Source organism: Embiotoca jacksoni, unplaced genomic scaffold, assembly GCF_022577435.1.
Source record: "Embiotoca jacksoni isolate LCO1_2020_lvr unplaced genomic scaffold, fEmbJac1.0.p SCAF_3, whole genome shotgun sequence".
NCBI lineage: Eukaryota > Metazoa > Chordata > Actinopteri > Embiotocidae > Embiotoca > Embiotoca jacksoni.
The window spans coordinates 22,379,245-22,398,921 of NW_027185381.1; the positions used below are offsets into that span (position 1 = coordinate 22,379,245).

A 19,677-nucleotide genomic window follows, 5' to 3' on the forward strand; every position below is an offset into this window, starting at 1 on the left:
TTAAAATTAATTCTTATTTAATCCTTCATAAATTTATCTATCTTTAAAATATAATTTTCTATCACACACCTGCGAATCAATACTCGTGACGCGCTGAAATGTTAATCCGCCACGTCATTGGTTCCGCCTTGTTTTGGTCCGTAGTGTTTTGATGTTACACCAACATGTCCCACGCTAGTTTGTGACCGCTGTCATGGAAATTTGTCATTCGTGACTGTAAATCGTTGGCACTGCTATGAATATAAACACTACTTTAAAATAGAGGGTTCGGGGACGTTTTAAGCGGAATCATGGCTCGGGTTGTGAAAGTGTTCCGGACTCTTCGGAATCATTGGAAGAAGTCCACGTTTGCTGTGTGCGTCGCGTCCTACGGGAGCTACTGGCTGTATGGTAAACACTGGTGAGGAGCATTTCGGGTTATTTTCCCACAAAAATGAAAATAAAGTGTCGGCTTGTTTTTTTTTTTGTATCTAAATTGTATGTCTCGTATCCTGTTAGTGACAATGTTCTGCGCAGAGAGGCTTGTCTACTGGCCAAGGTAAGGCATCACTTAATGTCCCTTATAGATTGTCACCCAAAGACATCATGCAAGCTTTGATTGTACTCCTAATCATCATCATCATCATCATCCTAATTCTCTCTGTCAGGAATTTGGCCGTCAGCAGATAGCGCCACAGGAGCGGCTGAGGAAAGCTACTGTGATTTTAAACCCCGCAGCTTGTAATGGGTAAGAAGAACACACAAACTTCAAAAATATATCACTTGCCTGAACTTCAGACACCAGTTTTTCCTCAAAAAATATTTCCAACTTCCTGTTTCAATGTTCTTCAGGAAAGCCAACAACCTGTTTGAAAAGAATGCTGTTCCTATTTTACACCTGGCTGGTGTGGAGATCACAATAGTCAAGGTACTTGTTTGCTCTCCCAACCTTGAAACGTATCATTGTTCAGTAGCGGCTTGATGGAGGTGTAACCGAGCATTTAATGGTGTGTGTATGTTATGCGTTCCTCTACAGACGGACTACGAAGGCCAGGCGAAAAAACTGCTGGAGCTCATGGAACAAACAGACATGTTGATCGTGGCTGGAGGGGATGGCACCTTGCAGGAAGTCGTCACAGGTTTACTCCGAAGGCCGGATCAGGTAGATTTAATACACTCTTAACTGTCGTGACGTTCATTAATTTGGTTTATTAATAGATGTCAAATTAGACTACAAGTACTTGAACCAAACCTTTCCTCCGATGGATGTTTTCGTACCACAGGACACTTTCAGCAATACGCCAATTGGATTTATTCCACTGGGATCCCACAACACCCTGAGTCCGAGTCTCCATCTCCTCACTGACAACAAGGTCAAGTAAGTAACTTGCAAACAGAATACTTCTGATCGAGATTTTATCATCGCACACTCTTGTGATAAACTGCTTTCATTCAAACATATATGGTATGACTTTTCTAATTTCTGTCAAATTTTTCATAATTTCCTGATCTACTCTTTCCATTTCTTTAATTTTCCAGGGACATTACATCAGCGACGCTGTCCATTCTGAAGGGAGAAACTGTACCTCTGGATGTGCTACAAATCAAAGTGAGAAACTGCTTCTGTTTGTCGTCTGAAAGTCATAATAATTACACTTCGTACTTCTTATATCGGTGTTTTATTTTCATGTCAAATTAAGAGATCATAATATTCTATAATCATAACAAATAGGAAAATAAGTTAATTTGACATTAAAGAGTCAAGTGTCTCGAGAGACGTCTCGAGTCCCGACTCAGTTACTGCAGAGGACACTATTACGAGACACAGCGCAATACAGATCAGGTTAAAGAGGCGGTGACAACTTCACTAAACATAATCACCTATGTTTTGTGTCACCTTTCAGTCAGTACACTGATAAGGACACTTGTGGAAAATGTTTATTTTTTTTTGTATAATGCAGTGATAAATCATGTATTTGCACTTTGTTTGTTTGTTATTGTAGGGAGAGAAAGATCAGCCAGTGTTCGCTCTGACGGGGCTGCGCTGGGGTGCCTTTAGAGACGTGGCTGCAACAGTCAGCAAGTAAGATCACTCAGACTGTAACTGCGAGGAAAACGGTTGTTATGTGAAATTCTGCCTATAAGTATGATGAAACATAATATTTCCCCGCAGATATTGGTACCTTGGACCACTGAAGACAAATGCAGCACATTGGTTCAGCACTCTGAGAGTAAGGCTCTTTTTTCTTCACTAAACATGATTAAGAATCCACAATATGTCAAACTGTTAACTGTGTGATCTTGGAAAGATATCAGCTACTGCAAGTGGGATTCCTTCCTCGTACAAAAAGAAAACAATCACAGTGGCTGGGGCTTTTTTTTTTTTTCCTTTCGTAGACTGCAAGTCTTGAGTCACAACTTCACAAAGTGAAATAGATTTTTTTATAAGAATCCTGAGTCATTCTTACCAGCTGCTAAGCCAAAAAGAAAAGTGTGCGTTTCAGTGTAATACTAGTATCCTTTATGACCTGGAGTTCCCCATCCCGACAATCTACACTGTATATTTTTAAGGAGACTTTTGGTCAAGTAAAAAATGTTGAGTATCTAACCAGATCAAAAGATCTCATCATGTTATTTTATAATTCTGTGGCTGCTAATGTATTTTTTTTTTTAAATTATTATTCTTCCCTTACAATCTCTCAGGAGTGGCCTCTGGTCCGGGACGTCTCAGTATCCTACTTGGCCCCCAGCCTTCGGCCCCCCGACCTGCCACCTCAGAAGCCCACCAGGCCTAACCTGCTCTACCGCATCATCCGCAGACTGAAGAACTACTGGAGCCCACCAGTTGAAGGTGAGTGTATGAGATTGTGTTGCTGCTTGACTCTAAATATAAAAATGGACATAGTCTCTGTGTCTGGTAAGTGAAGCCAATGTGGAAGTGCCTTGCAGTACCACTAAGGGCCACTAGTGGCTGGCCCCCCCCAAAAAATCCTCTGTCTCCAATAGACTTCCTGTCAAAGAGCATCAACTTAGCTTCTGGTGCCATTTGCTGAATTCATTCCTGATCAGTGTTCTGCTGGTCCTTCTGAAAATAATTCCATCATTAATTAAATATTAGGCTTCAAAAAGTCGTATGTTTGGAGGCGTGCCTGGTGTGAAGTCAGGTTCCAACTGTAGGTGGGTGGGCGTATTCTCCTCATGTTTTCAATCAGATCCACCCCTCGTTCCTCTCTAGTCTGTCTAAATTTGGTCCGTTCTGGTTCAAATAAACAGACGAAAGGACAGACTGGAGGCTTCAAAACAGCAGTTCACAATCCAAAGGGTGACCTCACGGTGGGTCGACGTTTGATTGCAACATAACAACACATTAATGATTGCATTTAATTATGTTTCTGGTGTGTGTGTGTGTGTGTGTGTGTGTGTGTGTGTGTGTGTGTGTGTGTGTGTGTGTGTGTGTGCGTGCGTGCGTGCGCGCGTCTGTTTGCGTGTTTGCTCAGAGCCTCCAAAAGTGGAAGAGCCAGAGAAATGGGAGGAGCAGCAGCTGTCAACGTTGGAGCTCTTTATTCAAACACACAACAAAAACCCCGTGGAGAGGGTTAGTCCAAAAATGATCCTGTTTGTAAAACCCTCAAAATATCCTTTTAAATTCATGAAACTATGCCATTAAGCTCCATTTCTGATTTTTTTTATCCTTTTTTTTTTTCATGTGAATTTGCAGCGGATTAATGACTCCCTGATGATCTGCGCAGAGCCCGACAACTTCACTGTGGGCGAGTTCATCACTGTCGGGTCAGTAGATGCAGGTTTTATTAGTCTGCTGCACACAGATGATACTACTGAGGCATCACATGTTTACACGGATTTAATCATTTTTTTCATTATAGAAGTAAGAAAAAAGAGGACCCAACTGTATTCACTAAAAACTCTACAAAACTGGAGGCCGGTGCTTGTCGGCTGCAGCTGCCAGAGGTCAGAAATCCTTCAAATGGTTTCATCTGATTCACTGTGTCACATCTGAGCAAATCGAGACCTATTTCAGGATTGTGTCAGTATCAGTCAGTCTGCTCTCTAAAGCTCAGTGTTTGAGTTTGTGTCCTGACATTTCACTCGGTGCCCCATTCTCCGCAGGGTGCCTCTGGCTTCTACAACATTGACAACGAGGAGTACGAGGCCATGCCCGTCGAGGTAAGCCTGTTGCCACGGAAACTACGCTTCTTCATGAGCGCTGAGCGCAGAGAGCAGCTCGTCTCGCAGATGCAGTGATGAGACAACACAGAACCAGAAAGAAGACGAGAACAGAAGGACGAAAACTGAGCTTGAGGGAAAGATAAGAGCGAAGGACCAGATGACATCAAGCCCAGAGTTTATTTTGAAAATTGATTTTTGCTTCGCCAGGCTTTTGAAATGATCATGAAGTGCTGATGGTTGGAGCGTCTCATTTACCACATAGGATATTCAGTTTGAGATATTTTAACCAATTACAAAGAGGATTACATTACAGGCTGTTATAGGACCAAGGCTGCTTCTTTAAGCCAGTCACCCACGTACAGATTGTCTTACAGAAGAATGCTATGTTTACTGAATGATTTATTATTGACATCACGTTTGAACTTGGTGAATAAAAAAATGTCTGTCCAGTGCAACTGTTTTTTTCTACCATTATCATATTTCTTTATTAAGCAGGTGCCTGGTTTAGATGAGTACTGGGGAGCCAGTGAAGTTAAAGCCTGTTAGAAAACAGAGAAAATGAAAGGAAGCTCGTTCCACCTGTGCTGAGCTCTTTAGTCAGAGAAGAGTCTGGAGAGGTCGAGAGTATGAGGACAAATGAACACAGACGAATGTAAGGAAGCCTTTCTATTCTGAATGTTTTCTAGTAGCTTGATCCCAGAGAATTGGCACACTGCGTGGGGAGGCTGCGTCTGATCTGACAGATGGCGTAGGAGCAAATCTGCAGGATTAAGCTGGGGGCTGCATTGCAGGCTTCTGATCATATCTGGTTGTTTAGGAAAACACATTGGGATGCTCTGAGCATTGTGGGTTTGGTAGGGTATTTTATTATGTTTCGGAGAAACAATGTATTTGTTTACTCTATTTCATTTATTTTACAGCAGCTGGTTACTTTGTCTTTTATATTACCTATAAAAATCCACTCAATTTGAATTAAAAATTTTAATGTGATACTTTGTTTCAGATTAAAGGGATACTTCAAAAAAATGTTATTTCACTAACATGTATTTGAAGAAAATGAGAGAAAGAAAATACGGCAAAGGGTGAAACTCCAAAATTGATAAACATTTTACCCATAACTTCCCCCAATGCAACTGGAAAGCACTTTTGATTCGACTCTTCCCTTCCATAATCATCACCTCCCCCCCAAAAAATGTAAATCAGCTCATCATCATCAACAACTTTGTGTAAAATGGTTAAGTTCCTGTAGTAATAAAAGTTTCAATGAACTCCAACTCGACCAACTACATCAGTAAAATGCTACTTCTACATCTAATGTCAGTTATAATAATTAAATAATAGAACATAATACTCCCAGCGGTCATTATGCTGTATGAGGAGTCATTTTGAAAGCAAAACTTTTACTCAACAACATATTTCTACGCATCCGTTTGGCATTTACTTAAGTACAGGGTGTGAATAAAAAATTTTTGCCATGTCCAGATCATCCCGTAAATTATTTTACACAAAAAAGTGGAACAGAGGGAAGCGAGAGGTTCACATCAGGCAGATTGTTAAGGAAATGGAAAAAGGAAAATAGTTGTGCAGGGTTCGAGACCGAAGATTGAACAACACCTCAACAGTATCAGTGTTTTATTGTTTTACAATGGCAGTACAGTGAAACTGACAGTTGCTCATGCTATTGACTTCATGTGTAGATTACTGACATCTCTTACAGTGTTTGACATTAGTACAGGTGAATAGTCTTGATTTACATTACAATCAAGAAGATGATGGTGACACTAGTTGGATGTGTTGCTGCATGTGTGCAATACTTCTGCTGTCCTTGACATTCAGTAGAGTGACACACTGTACAAACAATTGGTTTAGCTAATGCTGGTACACATGTGTGAACGGTTCCACATAGAAGGCCTTTTATACAGTGATGTGTTTGGGTAGTGTACATTCCCTTTTTACGTTGGAACATACACCTGGAAAGCAAACGTTGTCAGAGGAAAGAAAAATAACCATCTACTGACAAGTAAATAGACCAGGCAGAGTCAACAGGTTCCACTGGAGACATGAAGGTCATTCAGGAGTGCCAAAGACAATCTACTTCATCTTCCGGCTAATGACGTGGACGCACATACAGAGACAAGTCGCTCACTTAGCTGTAGTTAGTTTGAGAAGGTCACATTTTCTTAAGGCCCCATTTAAAAAAAATAAAGCTGAATTGACCGTTTCTTTCTATGAAGGAGTATTAGGGCCACAAAAACATTTGAGAATAAAGGCAAAATACAATTTCGAGACAAAAGTCAAAATTTATTATTTTTATTCTCAAAATTTTGACTTTACTCTCAAAGTATTCTTGAAACTTTGACTTTATTCTCAAAATTTTTACTTTATTCTAGAAATTTCCAACATTTCAAATTTATTCTCACAGTTTTGACTATTCTCAACAGCAAAATGAGAAGAAAATCCTCCCGACTTTTTTTCTTTGATGTAATCCTAATACTCCGCTGTATCTTTTATTTATGACACTTCGTGTATGCTTTTTTTTTTTCTTTTCTTTTTTAACCAACCCAGAAAACAACTTGGAGGCTCAAGTCAAGTTCAAATTACAAAACCACTCTTAAAATCAGCAGTTCTCCACCAAGGATTCAGCCCCACAACATAATTTTGGAGGTGACAATGACAAAAATTTACATTTATGGATGATATTTCAACCAGTGAGTTAAAAAAAGATGTTTAAAAAATACTTGGTGTTTTAGCTTGCATCAGGGAGGGGGGGGAGCACAAGAAGCAACTTGAAATTTATATAAGGCAAAGATCAGCCTCATGTGTTCCAACATGGAACAAATTATCATGATTGGCAACGTGATGGATGAACAAGGCGCTCTGCCAGCAGTGTTGAAAAGACACAGTTGGCTCATCTCTAAAGCTGGATTCACTCAATGGGACCGGGATGAAAAGGACGGAGAGAAACCCTCCGCTGGAACAGACGGGGTCCTTTCTGTGAATCTGCTCAGAGAGGAGGAGTTAAAGCTTCTGCTCAGGACATCTCCAAAAACACCACACACACACACACACACACACACACACACACACACACACACACACACACACACACAGCGAGATATTTGTCAGACGAGCAGAGAAGATCTCTTTGAAGCTGATCAACAAGTAATCTACAAACAGGACAAGATGAGATATATTAGCTTCCAATGACGAAGAAAGCACTACAGTAGTTTGAGTTAACAAACAAAACAAAAACTTGTTGGCTCAGAATGTAAATCATAAACGCAGCATATAAAAAGTTAGTTAAGCATGACTGAGTGCATCAGGAAACAGTCCAGTGTCAGACATGGTGCAGCATTCATGATAAGATAGTGTTACAGGATCACATTCATTGAATAATTCCTCCACCGATTACGACAAATGAGAAGCAACAACAACGTAAGACAGAAAAAAAGTTTCCAGAGCGCACTGATCACTTTAAATGTGATCAAACACAGAGAAACACGATCAGTTCGACTTTGTGTTGAAGGTGCATAAAGGTGAACAAAGTATTTATAACAGCTTTTTCCTTCTCATTCATGTTAATTAACTCTCACCAGTATAAAAAGAGGTTATCACACTTGACATATTACAGTTTTATCTCAACTCTCAGTTGTGAAAGAAATAGTAAGAATGAAAAAAAAGTCTGGGAGGTTCCTTGAAGTAAAATTATACTTTTAACTCCTATTGCTTCCTTTTTTTTTTTTTAAAAGGCAAATAAAGTGGTCAAAAAGCTTTCATTTTACTTTTTCCAGACGTTTTACCAGAACAAGAAAACATCAGAGTACAGGATTACAGCAGTCTCTTGGATTTTACAGAAAAGATACTTGAAGCACAATAATTCATTTCCAGGAGAATAACCTTTCCCCAAGTATAAATCCATCCTTCAGACAAACCAGAAGAGGACACCAAAGCTGCAGGATTGTGAACGTGTCAGTGACGACTGTGTTGTAGCGAGTGCAGTGGATAACCAATCCATCATCCTGCGGTGATGACTTTTTACATTTTCATCCAGTGTTTCAGTCTTGGCGGCTTAAGCCAGAAAGTCAAGCACACAGAAAAAACATTTTTCAGACAAAAACAGCGCTGAGTGAGCGACAGAAGATGTGAATGGCTATAAGGGCACGCAGCTACCGAGCTGGCAGGCAGGTGTTTATCAGCCACTGTGAACCAGTGCACCATGTTGAGTGTCCTAATCAGCCACAGTGGTTAGAAACAGTCTCCACAGGTCAGATGAGACACACACAGAGGGGGAACAGACACCCAGGAGGGGACAGCAGACAACAGATGAGGTCCCAGGGTGGAGGCAGTGTCTTCAGTGTCTTTGTGTGCATGTGCGTGTGTGCATGTGCGTGTATGTGTGTGTGTGTGTGTGTGTGTGTGCGTGTGTGTGTGCGCGTGTGTGTGTGTGGGGGGGGCCTTAAAAGGCACAGCTAATCCAGTGGCATCCAAATTTGTCATGGTGAGGAGGGCTCAAGGGCAGCAGAGGTTGTCCATGACCAGCGTGACGTCGATGCCGTACACCTCCAGCAGGTCGACCAGGAAGGAGCGGTCACCCAGGGGATCCAGCCCCATGGCCCTCACGTGCTCAGTGGTGAGGGTGGGATCAGTGCTCCCTGCTATGTCGGACAGGGTCTGAAAGATCCGGTTATTCAGCTCCATGAAGAACCTAGAACAGGATTAAAGATCGCTGCATTAAAATAACTCCAGAAATCACATGACAGAATAAAACCCAGCAGCGGTGAAGGTAATAGTTCACTGCTTAAATACACTGATTGTCGGAGTTCGACTCAAGTACATTGCCAGCTATGAATACACTTATCAAGGACTCACAGAATGAAAAGATCCTCTTCGTTTGATGTGCAGTCTTCACCCACCTCCTGAGAGTACAGCAGCAGTTGCCTGGGTGAAAAAAAAAAGTCATCATCCATCATTATGAAATCTGAAAAATAGAACTTTTGGCTTCTAATATTTCCAGAAAAGGAAAAAAAAAAAATTAAAAAAAAAGTTTTTTAATGATGTCAGTGAATGCAGCAACTCATGCAAGAAAATCAGATAACATTTTCAAACTTTAACTGACCTAAAGTCAGATGTCAGTTTATTTCACAATAACAACTTTACAATAAAAAGCTATTTTAACTGGAGCCCGGTTGATATATTGTCCAGCTGATATTGGCCTTAACACAGATATAATAGTATTGGCATATATATTGGCCGATATGAAACCTTTCTTTACAGAGCATAATGCAGGAAAAGATGCTTATGATAAAGTAGGAATTGTTATATTTGTGTTTTTTTTATAATAGTCATTTATGAATATTAAATTGCCAGCGAAGTTTACATTTTCAGTGCACTAATGTCAGTGTGGAAAATAAACTAAAATATCCTGCGTCCATTACAAATCTTTGTTACAAGTATCAAGTGTTTGAACCACATTTAAGGGTCATTGCAAAAAAATGTGTCTCTATATGGTGTATATACAGTATATATATTTAGAAGAGTATCAGCCAATATATCAATATTAAACTTTCTTTTTTTTTTTTTTGGAAGATCAGCAGTGGCTCCAGACAAGTATCTGTCGGGTGTAGTTTTAGCAGTATTCAACAGGTGTATTTTACCTCTGTTCACTCAGTTTCCTGTACTTCTCCTTATCTGCTGCATTCAGTCTGAGCAGCGACTGCAAATGGCTTCTGTGAGTTTTCACATTCTGGTTATCGATGTAGACGTCGTACAGCTCCTTCTTCTCCTCAAAGATCTTCTCTGTGGTGCCTTCAAATGCATAAAAACATGTTCATATGATATACAAGAAACATTTCTATAGATTACGAATGAACCCTTCACAGTGAAGCTTCACTCACAGGCCACGTATGACATCTCCGTTTCCAGGGCAGGGATGTCGGCGATGTTGACGTAAAAGAAAGGCCGCAACTCGGGCACAGAGACTCCAATTCCAGGTAAAGAAACGTTGGCCAGGCAGCAACAGCAATAAACTGAGGGAACGCAGGAAAATACTGAATCAGATATGAATTACATTTGAACCTATTTGAATCAAAGTAATATGAAGACAGAATATGTGACACAACCACCACGTGACAGAAAGAGAAAAGCACAGGCTGAGAGTATGTGTAAGCATGTTGAAGCTGCTCACCCCTGTAGCACACCACACCCACAGGTGGAGGAGAGAAGATGAGGAGACGTTTCCGTAGCAACGCGAACTTCCACAGCACCATTATCTGCTCCCCGAAAAACTGGATGAACTGTGACATGCAGCCAGCCGGGTGAGTGATCTGCAGGGAGCAATGGGGGACAAAGGTGGTCATTTTTGTTCATGTTGTTTCACGCCACTCAAAACGGAGCATCATCAGTTGTATGGGTGCTTTCAGACCTTCATTTCTGGGTGCATGCAGCGGTTGATGGTGGTGACACTCCAGGTCGGACAGGCGGTGACCAGGCCGTTTCCTGCCGGGGGGAGAACGGCCTTCTTATCCTCGTAGAAGGCCTCCAGTGGAGAGTACTGACCCGGACACTGCAGCTGGTGTCTGCAAGGTGAGGACGGGCAGACGGGTGGTTAGCCGAGAGCCATGCAAGTCTTTTTACATTAATGACATCACGTGTCTTTTATTCAGTTTTCTGCATATTCATTGTCTGTTTATATTACTCTCTCGTGGAAACACAACACGCTCACAGCTCACGCAGAGCTCGCTTCTGAAATCATTCACTCCATCGCCGTCTGTCATACACGGTAAAGGGGAGTCCGTGTAGAGTTTGAGTTGTGCATTCAGTATCAGACAGTGCTTAAGTCATCCATAATGCCAGTTTCCGAACTGGGCTTGGTTAGTAAACAGTGTGGGAAAATTTGAGGCGAGTCGCGTTACATAAACGACACTATTCAGGCTGGTTTGACCACTTAAACCATTCAATAATAAGGCTGAACAGATCTCTTGCACCATTTTAGGTGTTGCAGCACAGTGGCTCCAAGGCCACGGCAACCACTCATCAAATAAAATGGATATTTTGAAGTGGAGATGTATGAGGTACTTATCCTTGTTCAGTGTCTTAGAGCTGTTCTGTAACCTCTTTGTTTGCCACAGCCTTTTATTAAATCAAAAACAAACAAATGTCTTACACTATTACTTTTTTAACTTTTACATTTGTATTTTGTATTTAACTTTTGAATTTCTATCTGTTGCTTTTACATTTTGTCTTCGTGCTTTTTAAAGTGCTATACAAATAAAATGTACCTGTAGTAGATGGAGGTCTACATGTCCCCAGTTTAGAGAAACAGGCAGCTGTACTGGCTCAGAAGCTAAGCAATGTACCACTGTAGACAGGGCCAACAATAAAATATATTTTAGCCACCTAAAAAAACGTTAATACGGTTTGAAGTGTATGCTATATTTAGAATATTTGTTTTACCTCTTTAGCTTCAGCCCTTTCCAACAGGGAACCCTGGGAATTATATCCATCAATGTTCTCTTCAGAGCCATTTTTTCCCTGCAGAACACAGTAATTGTTGGTCTACTGCTGCCTCGATCAGTTTGTTAGTGTTAATGTGTGACTGTGGTGTTTTAACACATTAGTTTAGATCCAAACCAACAGCAAAGTCGCACAATTACACATCTGTCCTTGAACTTCAGTTCTTTCGTCAGAGCACAAATGTGTATAACAGCTGAGTAAGGGCAAGGCAAAGCGGTGAAAGTATTCTAAACATAGCGTACACTTAAACTGACATTGATTTTTTTTTTTTTTTTATGTGGCTAAAATACGCTTGTTGCTGACCCAACCCACAGCAGTGGATGATACAGTGATGATACAGCTGCCTGCTTCTCCAAATCAGGGACGTGCCGACCTCCATCTACTGACAGTAATAGACTGACCACGGATAAGAACGTCATACAACAAAACTTCAAAAAGTCCAAACTACCCCTTTAAGGCAGATCCACTTGTATCTGTAACCCCAAACCGTGGCTGTGTCATATATTTACATACAGCCGATAAGTTTGAGTCAGTGAGAGTCAAGATTTTTTTCTGAGAGGGCTGAAGCAGATGAGAGGAGAAAAGAGCCTGACAAGGTTTCTACCACTTTTGTGCTTTGACTTCATGTCAATGGGTTCTTGTGACAAAAGCTGCAACCGGGACTCTTGAGTTCATGTTTAATAGATGAGAACATTTTAAACAAGGATAGGCGGCAGGCACATAAAGAGAAAACCTGTGAAGATAGCTGGGTGAGAAAGAAATATTGTAAACAGAATATAAACTGGAAGAATGAGGAAAAGCACAAGGCTCAAAGGCAAAAAAAAAAAAAAGCAACTCACGTGCCACACATAGCAGGCCTTACCTGACTTGGTTCTCCAGGAAGTGCATGTAACGGTACAGCAGGGTGTAGGAGGGAGACAGAATTCCCACGGACTTCATCCTTGCTCCTCGCTCCAGCTCACTCTCCACAGGCATGTTAGCGAAACAGGCCAGCCCGAAGTAACAGCCCTTACGAAAATATCTAGCCGGAGGGGAAAGCAAAGAGCAGGAGTAAACACAGGGCGGCAGATTTCTGACACGGATTGAACAGACACACAGTAAGAAGAGGCGGATTCAACTCGTGGGAGTACCTACATAAAGTCATTGGTGATCCGATGGGAGCCGCTGGCGATCGACTTGAATTCAACACCATCTAGGTTGATGTCGTGAGGCAGGCACCACTCTATCATGTTCCCTACCATTCACACACACACACAAAACAAAACAAACCATGAAGTCACTTCCCACATTGTCTACTTTCATTCTGGCCACTTCCTCTCATTTTCTATGCTAGTCATGTGGAAGCAGGACATCAGGGACAGTAAGAAAGCACTGAGTCAGCGACTGTAACTACTTAAACACTGACCTCCTTCATTCACGAGACTGACATCTGGGCCTCGTTTTATGGCATGTTTTTTGACTGTACTGATGCAAATTCTATTTAATTTCATATTAAATCTAATTACATGGATTCCCCCTTTAGAGATAAACGGAGATTTCTGTCACTCAGTTCTTACAGGAGCTCTAGAGGATGTCAGCTTGCAAAAACAGGAAGACCTGTGAGTTAATTTCTTTAAGAGAGGTTGCCACACCTTACGCAATTGGGGTTATTTAATCATTGTGGACTGTAAAGGTGTTTAGGATTTTGACCCCACTCAATATAATAAATTAAAGGACATCAGATAAAGATAATAAGACATCACAGGGGGTAATCATTTCAGTGGTTCTAGTCTTCAGATATTTTTTTTTCAAACAATAAAAGGTAAAAGATCAGAGACTCTTTGCTTACCTGATCTCGTATCAAAGGTAACCACAAACACAGCCACGATCTGATCTTTTTCCTCCCACTGATCCCTCACGGAGAGGCCGGGGAAGAGGACGTTACGAGGTGTACCCAGCGACCCGGGGAGCTCTGTCCTCGGACGGCTCGGGCTTCCGTCCCCGCTGACAACAACAGCTGTTACGCTCCGTGTCGGGCTGCAGGTGATGGTGTTGGTCGTGGTGGCGGTGGAGGTGGAGGTGGTGACGGTGGTGCTGCTGCTCCCGTTGCTGCTGCTGCTGCCGCCGCCGCCGCCGCTGCCGCTCCGCCCAGTCCCCGCCGCAGTGCCCATCGGTGCGCGCCTCCCGGCAGGCTGCGAACTTTTCTCCGCCGTGGTGTCCTCCTCTCGAGGCGGTGGCTGGGCCGCCTGGTTCGGATCGCTCGGTGGGATCTCCTCCCAGTCCAGCAGCGGGGCTCGGTCCGACTGCTCCACCATGGTGCTGCTGCTGCTGCTGATTCCGAAGACGCGGTCAAGAGAAGAGAAATAACGCAAAAGCTCCGATGTGCAGTTGTCTCGAGAGTTAAACGCGCAGCGGGAGCCGGATCATGTTTTCCTGCTGCTCGCCTCGCGGAGTTGTTTTCTATGTATTTGTAAGCGTGTCACATCCACTGACTGGCTGCTTTTCCTCCTCCCGTCTCACTGTTTTGATGACGTAGATGACTTCCGCCCACGTGTCTATATTACTATTTCATACAGTGACCTAATTTTGGCTCCGGGGTGTTTATTTTGCCCATAAAAACAACTTTTCAGTTTTACATTAAAAAAAAAAATTACGCCTGTGCTTAATATTGACTGTAAAAGGAGTTCAGTCTAATACTTCATCTTATAAAGTATTTTTTAGGTAACTTTATTTTACTTTAAATGTGAATTTATTTTTTTTGTGATAATTCCACACTTAAATCAATAGATAATTATATTTTGTATAAGAATAAAGTTTGCTCATACAATTAACAGCGACTTTAAAGTGTGGTTTAAGGACAACTCAACCAATCAGAGAGCTAGATGTCTTAAACCGGTGTCTTAATTTATTTAAACAGGAAGTAATTTACATATGTGGCGCAAAATTCAAGCGTGGTGGTAGTGGTGTTGCAAAAGGCGAATTGTTCGTGAGTATACGTGACAAACATACTCTATTACCGCAAGTTAAATTACGGGCTAACAAACAATATGTAAAGCATCTTTTGAACTTCCGGTTGCGTCTGAAAATAACATAAAAGCTGGGCTGGAGGGCTGTTTTTGAAGTGCCATACATTACTGAAATAATGTCCTAAGAGATCATCTTATTTGGAAACCAATAAGAGTTATAGGAAGTCTTCTGATAGCTTTTAGGGTACTTTTAATCATGCTAAATATATCTCAACCTCCCAGTTTAGTGATTTGCTCAGGAGACCTGTGGATCTCCATTATCTGCCTCACAATCTAACATATAACATCAATACAAACTTTAAAACGGCGTAGCATCTGTGCTGTCATATGTAGGAATCGGCATATTGAAGGAAACCTTTCCCCAAAAAATGTAGGCTCCAAGCATGGCAACATTGTTTGATGGGCTCAGCCAGCAGCTGGATTTCTCAAGCTGCGGCGAGGAGGGGAGCAGCAGTGACAACAACTCGGACGACTGCTCCTCCGGGAACCATACGCCAAGGTTCTGCAGTCCGAGGTCTGCTTGCAGGACGCCGACAGTTCAACACACCCCCATCCGAAGAAACACCGTGTCGTCCCCTCTACTGTGCACGAGCCCCATTCCTTATGCTGCCTGGAGGAAGCTGAGGCTCTGTGACTCTCCCAGCACACCCAAGGTGGGGAATAATTTAGGGTTACTTGTCTGTTTTGGTGAGCCCCCTGTGATCTGGGATGATATGTAAAAGTGAGTTTCAAATGTCAAACCAGTTTTTACCTCATTTGGATGAGTTACATTTCTCTCTCTCTTTTTTTTCTTTCCTCCCTTCCCTGTAGAGTTTGCTTTTGAAGTCGTCCCAGCCCTGCTCCAGCACTAAGATCTGTCGCCATCAGAGGGCTCTGCTTTTCAATTCAGCTGCTGCAAATGTTATCCAGGCACCTTCTGTCAATGTGAATCCTTTCACCCCCGAGACGGTGTTCAGGAATAGCGAGCAGCGGTGGCAGAACAGTTGTAGGAATAATGATGATGACGATGAGGATGATTATGGGCGCAGGTGACTATGACTTCTTTTGATATCGTAGCTCTTTGAGGGGATCAGTGACAATCTTGGTGTTTTTCAGCATTTTTACCTAAAGTTGAGGATTTGATTTAATTCAGAGCATCTCAGATTGCTGAGAAATTACATTATACTGGTATTAGAGTCTTTGGTGTCATAATAACAGCTATTTTGGAACAACCATCAGATTCCCCACACAGTCCAGCGAGAGTTAAATTGGTTTTATAATGTGTTGGGAGATTAAAATAGTGTTAATTTTTGCCTGTTAGTACCCCCTCACACACAGACCTGACTTCTGTAGTTCTGCTCAGAGTACATAAAGGGATAAATGCCCTTTCCATGTTTCAGGTTGAAACACAGCCTAACGTCATCTGAAGAGGATGATGAAGCTTTTCTCCCACCAAAGGTACAACTATTTTTATCAGTGCTTATGGTGATTGTAAGCCTCACGCTCAGATGCTGCTGATATGATTTCATCATCAGGCTTTGTCATCTTCAGCTGCCTCCTCACTTCTTGTTTTGTCCAAAAATGACATGCTGCCAGGCCTACTTCCGGGATTTCTCAAAGGAATATCCAGCAGGAAGAAAAAAAAAAAAATCTTTGTGAAACACTTTCCTGGTGGAAGTATTACCATATTTGGTGGTGCATCAAAGAGAAAGCCCGGTTCTCCCTTTCGCTGTTATCAAACTTGAGACTGAGTTCTGTGACGTGTGCACCTCCTTTTAGAGATGTCTTTTGGTTTTACCACAAGTCCCTCCATCTGTTTATCTGGCAGAGGCGAGCTGTCCAAGCCTTAATGCTATCACGCTACGAGAGTGAGTTCCTGGAGCTAGAGTGCATCGGTGTGGGCGAGTTTGGGGCAGTTTATAAGTGCGTGAAGAGGCTGGATGGTTGCTTGTACGCCATAAAACGCTCTCGCCGACCGCTGGCAGGCTCTGCCAATGAGTGAGTCAGCACAGATCACTCCACTTTTATTTTGGTGACCTTGATTGATCAGACTTATACGGTGCGTTGTGTTCTTCTCAGGCAGCTGGCCCTAAAGGAAGTGTATGCCCATGCTGTTCTGGGGCACCACCCACATGTTGTTCGCTATTATTCAGCGTGGGCAGAGGATGGCTACATGGTTATTCAGAATGAATACTGTGATGGTATGCCTCACATTATTTTCAAAATTACAATATAAAAAGACTTGAAATAAACAATACTTAATATCTTCAGACATTGAATAGTGTGGCTTGATACTGTCTTCCCGTGTGTGTGTGTTTCAGGTGGAAGTCTAAATGATGCCATTGTAAAGAAGGAGGTGCAGGGTGAGCCGTTTACAGAGGCTGAGTTGAAAGATCTGCTTCTACAAGTGTCTATGGGTCTAAAATACATCCACAGCTCAGGCCTTGTACACCTGGATATTAAACCGAGTACGTCTCTCTGACCACTTCACTTGCTTTGATATGCTTTCTTTGTATAGTTTAAACATTAATAATCTATTGTGTCTTGAAATGTTCCGTGTTCCAACCCTTGTTAGGTAATATATTCATTTGCCAGCGTCCCAGCACAAGTGCAGAGGTTGAGGGGGAGAGTGAGGAGGACGACGACGGAGGCAACACAGCCAGAGTCATTTACAAAATTGGTATCACTTTTAACGTTGGATAAACTGCTACATTATTAAATATGTTTATTTTTCATCTATTCTCTGATTTTTGTTTTCCCCAGGTGATTTGGGTCATGTGACATCATTCAACAGTCCTCAAGTCGAGGAGGGGGACAGCCGCTTTCTGGCCAGTGAGGTCCTGCATGAGGTACGAATGTTGTGTAACCATTAGCAATAAAGGAAAAGTAGCTGGTTGCACCTGACTGCAGGCTTACGTGAAAACGTAAAACATAGATCGTTCTTGTTTTTGCATTGTTTCTGGTTTGGTTTCTCATGTCGGTCGTCTCTCTCTGCTCCCCAGAATTACAGCCACCTCCCCAAGGCCGACACATTTGCTCTGGGGCTCACAGTGCTGCTGGCAGCCGGGGCCCCTCCTCTACCTCAAAATGGAGATCAGTGGCACAGTCTGAGAAGGGGGCAACTCCCTGAACTGCCACAGGAGCTCTTACCTCCCTTCAGAGGTTTACTTCAGGTGATCCTATCACTGGGTTGATGTTTCTGTTTTAATATCTAATTTAAGATAGCACAATAAATTAGAGTTTAAGCTGCCACCTGTAAAAGTAGCAATTTTTTTTATTTTTTTTATTTTATTTAACTGGCAAATCTTGCTGCATTTTTTTTTTTTTTTTTTTTTTTTCTTTCTCTTTGTCAGTCGTTGCTGGATCCAGACCCGACGAAGCGGCCATCTGCCAGGGAGCTGTGCAAACACACGGTGTTGAGGGAAAAGAGGACGGAGAGGCTGGCAGCTCAGCTACGTAGAGAGCTCAATGTAGAGAAATTCAGGACAGCCATGCTGGAAAAGTAAGAGGGAGAAAGATTGAGGATAACTTAACCTGTATCCTCAGTTTTGGGTTTCACGTTACAAACGCCTAATGTTTAGTCCAATATTAGGGTTCGACTCCCAGAATGAGCTTCAGTGTTTTTGTACAGGTTATTGAAAATGTTGATTGTAAGAGACCTATCTTTTTTTGTATTAAGATAATTTTGTAAAAACCCTAACCCTACATGAAGTACAAAAGTAATTATGAAGTACAGCACTCAAGCATCTCTCATGACAAATATGATAGTGGGGGTCAGAGAAGTATGAACCCCAGAGATGAGCTTCATTTATTCTGAAAAGTGTAATTGTAAAGTGTAAGGGAATTTATGTCTGAGGCTCTATTAATAAATTGCATTACAAAACATGACCAGCAGGTGGAGCAGTTTCATATTTCATTGTAAACGACCCAATGGCAACAATGCTTGAGCAGTCTCTCCTGTGCTGTTTATCTGATTTAGCCATAAGAAATTCATCTTGGCATCTTAATACTGAGTGAATTAAATGTAAATTAATTCACATTGTAATTTTCCTCTCCGCAGAGAGCTCCAGGAGGCTCGTCAGGCGGCTTCGTCACCAAAGCAGAACCTCTTTCCAGGGCTGAAACAGCCTACCAAGATGGGGTCTCTACCCAGAACAGGGAGGAGGCTTGTGGGCAGAAAGACGGCACGATCCATGAGCTACGATTGCCCGGCGTACGTAGTCTGATGAGTCAACGTGAATGCGCCTCCTTCTGCAACAAGGTTGTTGGAAAAATACAGGATGAGGCTGTTTAATAGGAATTCTTATGCGTACCAGAAATGACAGTGTGGACAGTCTTGTTTGGTTCATCTGACTGGACTGGTATAAGAATGGAGAGCTTTGGACAGCGCTGCTTTTTAAAGAACTAATTTGACAGTGATCATTTTAACATCTTGTAACTGCTAATCTGCTTCACTGGTATTATTTTATTTTTTTTAAACTGTAAATAAACATTTTATCAAATATATTTCTCTCTTTTTAGCTTTCTAATTTGCATGCAAGTCTTGTGTTTTTAACTTGCCCTGGTGTTACCCTAATAAAGGACAGGGACTTTCCAGAGGAGTGTTGCTCTTATCTGGAACTGCAGTCAACTGTATGAGTTACTTTGGAAGTGTGTACATGTTTTTTGCCTTGCTGGTCACATTTGAAAATACTTTTTGTGAAATACAATACCTTTTAACACAATACTTTTGTATTCGAATTAAATTCTTCCAGCAGTAATTTTGACATTTTACAACAGGTTGAATACACATGTAGAGGAATTAGTTGGTAGGACTCCTATGTTGAAAGAAAAACATGAAAACGGACTGGAATTTCTTTTTTAAATGCATATTTACAAGCCTCAATGTTTCTGGGAGAATGTCCTTCGGAGCTTTCTGGTGTCACAGACAAAAACTCTTCTGAACAAGGGTTCACAGACATAAAGATGAAGCTCTCCAAGAAAAGAACATATAACTACTGTAAAACATAGAGGA

The 19,677-nt window shown here is 41.9% G+C and overlaps 3 protein-coding genes across 3 annotated transcripts; 2 read left to right on the plus strand and 1 right to left on the minus strand.

Moving 5' to 3' along the window:
- The first annotated feature begins 139 nt into the window (after positions 1 to 139).
- On the plus strand, positions 140 to 5,534 carry agk (acylglycerol kinase). Its single transcript, XM_069162478.1, has 14 exons — positions 140 to 400; positions 499 to 538; positions 648 to 727; positions 832 to 907; positions 1,016 to 1,141; positions 1,263 to 1,357; positions 1,519 to 1,588; positions 1,983 to 2,062; positions 2,153 to 2,210; positions 2,683 to 2,830; positions 3,477 to 3,574; positions 3,698 to 3,768; positions 3,864 to 3,948; positions 4,108 to 5,534. The coding sequence occupies exons 1-14, from the start codon at positions 291 to 293 to the stop codon at positions 4,240 to 4,242; spliced, it is 1,272 nt and encodes a 423-aa protein (XP_069018579.1). The 5' UTR covers positions 140 to 290; the 3' UTR covers positions 4,243 to 5,534.
- Positions 5,535 to 5,755: 221 nt separating this feature from the next.
- Positions 5,756 to 14,178, minus strand: dennd11 (DENN domain containing 11). The gene is made up of 9 exons (XM_069162477.1): positions 13,508 to 14,178; positions 12,814 to 12,913; positions 12,542 to 12,700; positions 10,589 to 10,742; positions 10,352 to 10,490; positions 10,062 to 10,193; positions 9,822 to 9,972; positions 9,037 to 9,105; positions 5,756 to 8,872 (listed from the first exon to the last, which is right to left on the minus strand). The coding sequence occupies exons 1-9, from the start codon at positions 13,971 to 13,973 to the stop codon at positions 8,677 to 8,679; spliced, it is 1,566 nt and encodes a 521-aa protein (XP_069018578.1). The 5' UTR covers positions 13,974 to 14,178; the 3' UTR covers positions 5,756 to 8,676.
- A 242-nt stretch (positions 14,179 to 14,420) lies between these two features.
- wee2 (WEE2 oocyte meiosis inhibiting kinase) lies at positions 14,421 to 19,360 on the plus strand. The gene is made up of 11 exons (XM_069162680.1): positions 14,421 to 15,337; positions 15,495 to 15,712; positions 16,064 to 16,121; positions 16,492 to 16,661; positions 16,743 to 16,864; positions 16,985 to 17,131; positions 17,239 to 17,343; positions 17,427 to 17,512; positions 17,666 to 17,836; positions 18,017 to 18,165; positions 18,724 to 19,360. The coding sequence occupies exons 1-11, from the start codon at positions 15,068 to 15,070 to the stop codon at positions 18,887 to 18,889; spliced, it is 1,662 nt and encodes a 553-aa protein (XP_069018781.1). The 5' UTR covers positions 14,421 to 15,067; the 3' UTR covers positions 18,890 to 19,360.
- The last annotated feature ends 317 nt before the right edge of the window (positions 19,361 to 19,677 follow it).

What these genes read in the sequence shown, in the direction of transcription:
- wee2 (XM_069162680.1), top strand. Translation starts at nt 15,068, where the DNA reads ATGGCAACATTGTTTGATGGGCTCAGCCAGCAGCTGGATTTCTCAAGC. An exon ending in CCAGTGAGGTCCTGCATGAG is followed by an intron (nt 17,513 to 17,665) that starts GTACGAATGTTG and finishes TCTGCTCCCCAG; the next exon opens with AATTACAGCCACCTCCCCAA. An exon ending in AGGACAGCCATGCTGGAAAA is followed by an intron (nt 18,166 to 18,723) that starts GTAAGAGGGAGA and finishes TCCTCTCCGCAG; the next exon opens with AGAGCTCCAGGAGGCTCGTC.
- dennd11 (XM_069162477.1), bottom strand. Translation starts at nt 13,973, where the DNA reads ATGGTGGAGCAGTCGGACCGAGCCCCGCTGCTGGACTGGGAGGAGATC. An exon ending in CGGATCACCAATGACTTTAT is followed by an intron (nt 12,701 to 12,813) that starts GTAGGTACTCCC and finishes CCCTCCGGCTAG; the next exon opens with ATATTTTCGTAAGGGCTGTT. An exon ending in AGGAAACTGAGTGAACAGAG is followed by an intron (nt 9,106 to 9,821) that starts GTAAAATACACC and finishes TTTTTCACCCAG; the next exon opens with GCAACTGCTGCTGTACTCTC.
- agk (XM_069162478.1), top strand. Translation starts at nt 291, where the DNA reads ATGGCTCGGGTTGTGAAAGTGTTCCGGACTCTTCGGAATCATTGGAAG. An exon ending in AGGCTTGTCTACTGGCCAAG is followed by an intron (nt 539 to 647) that starts GTAAGGCATCAC and finishes TCTCTCTGTCAG; the next exon opens with GAATTTGGCCGTCAGCAGAT. An exon ending in GTGGCTGCAACAGTCAGCAA is followed by an intron (nt 2,063 to 2,152) that starts GTAAGATCACTC and finishes ATTTCCCCGCAG; the next exon opens with ATATTGGTACCTTGGACCAC.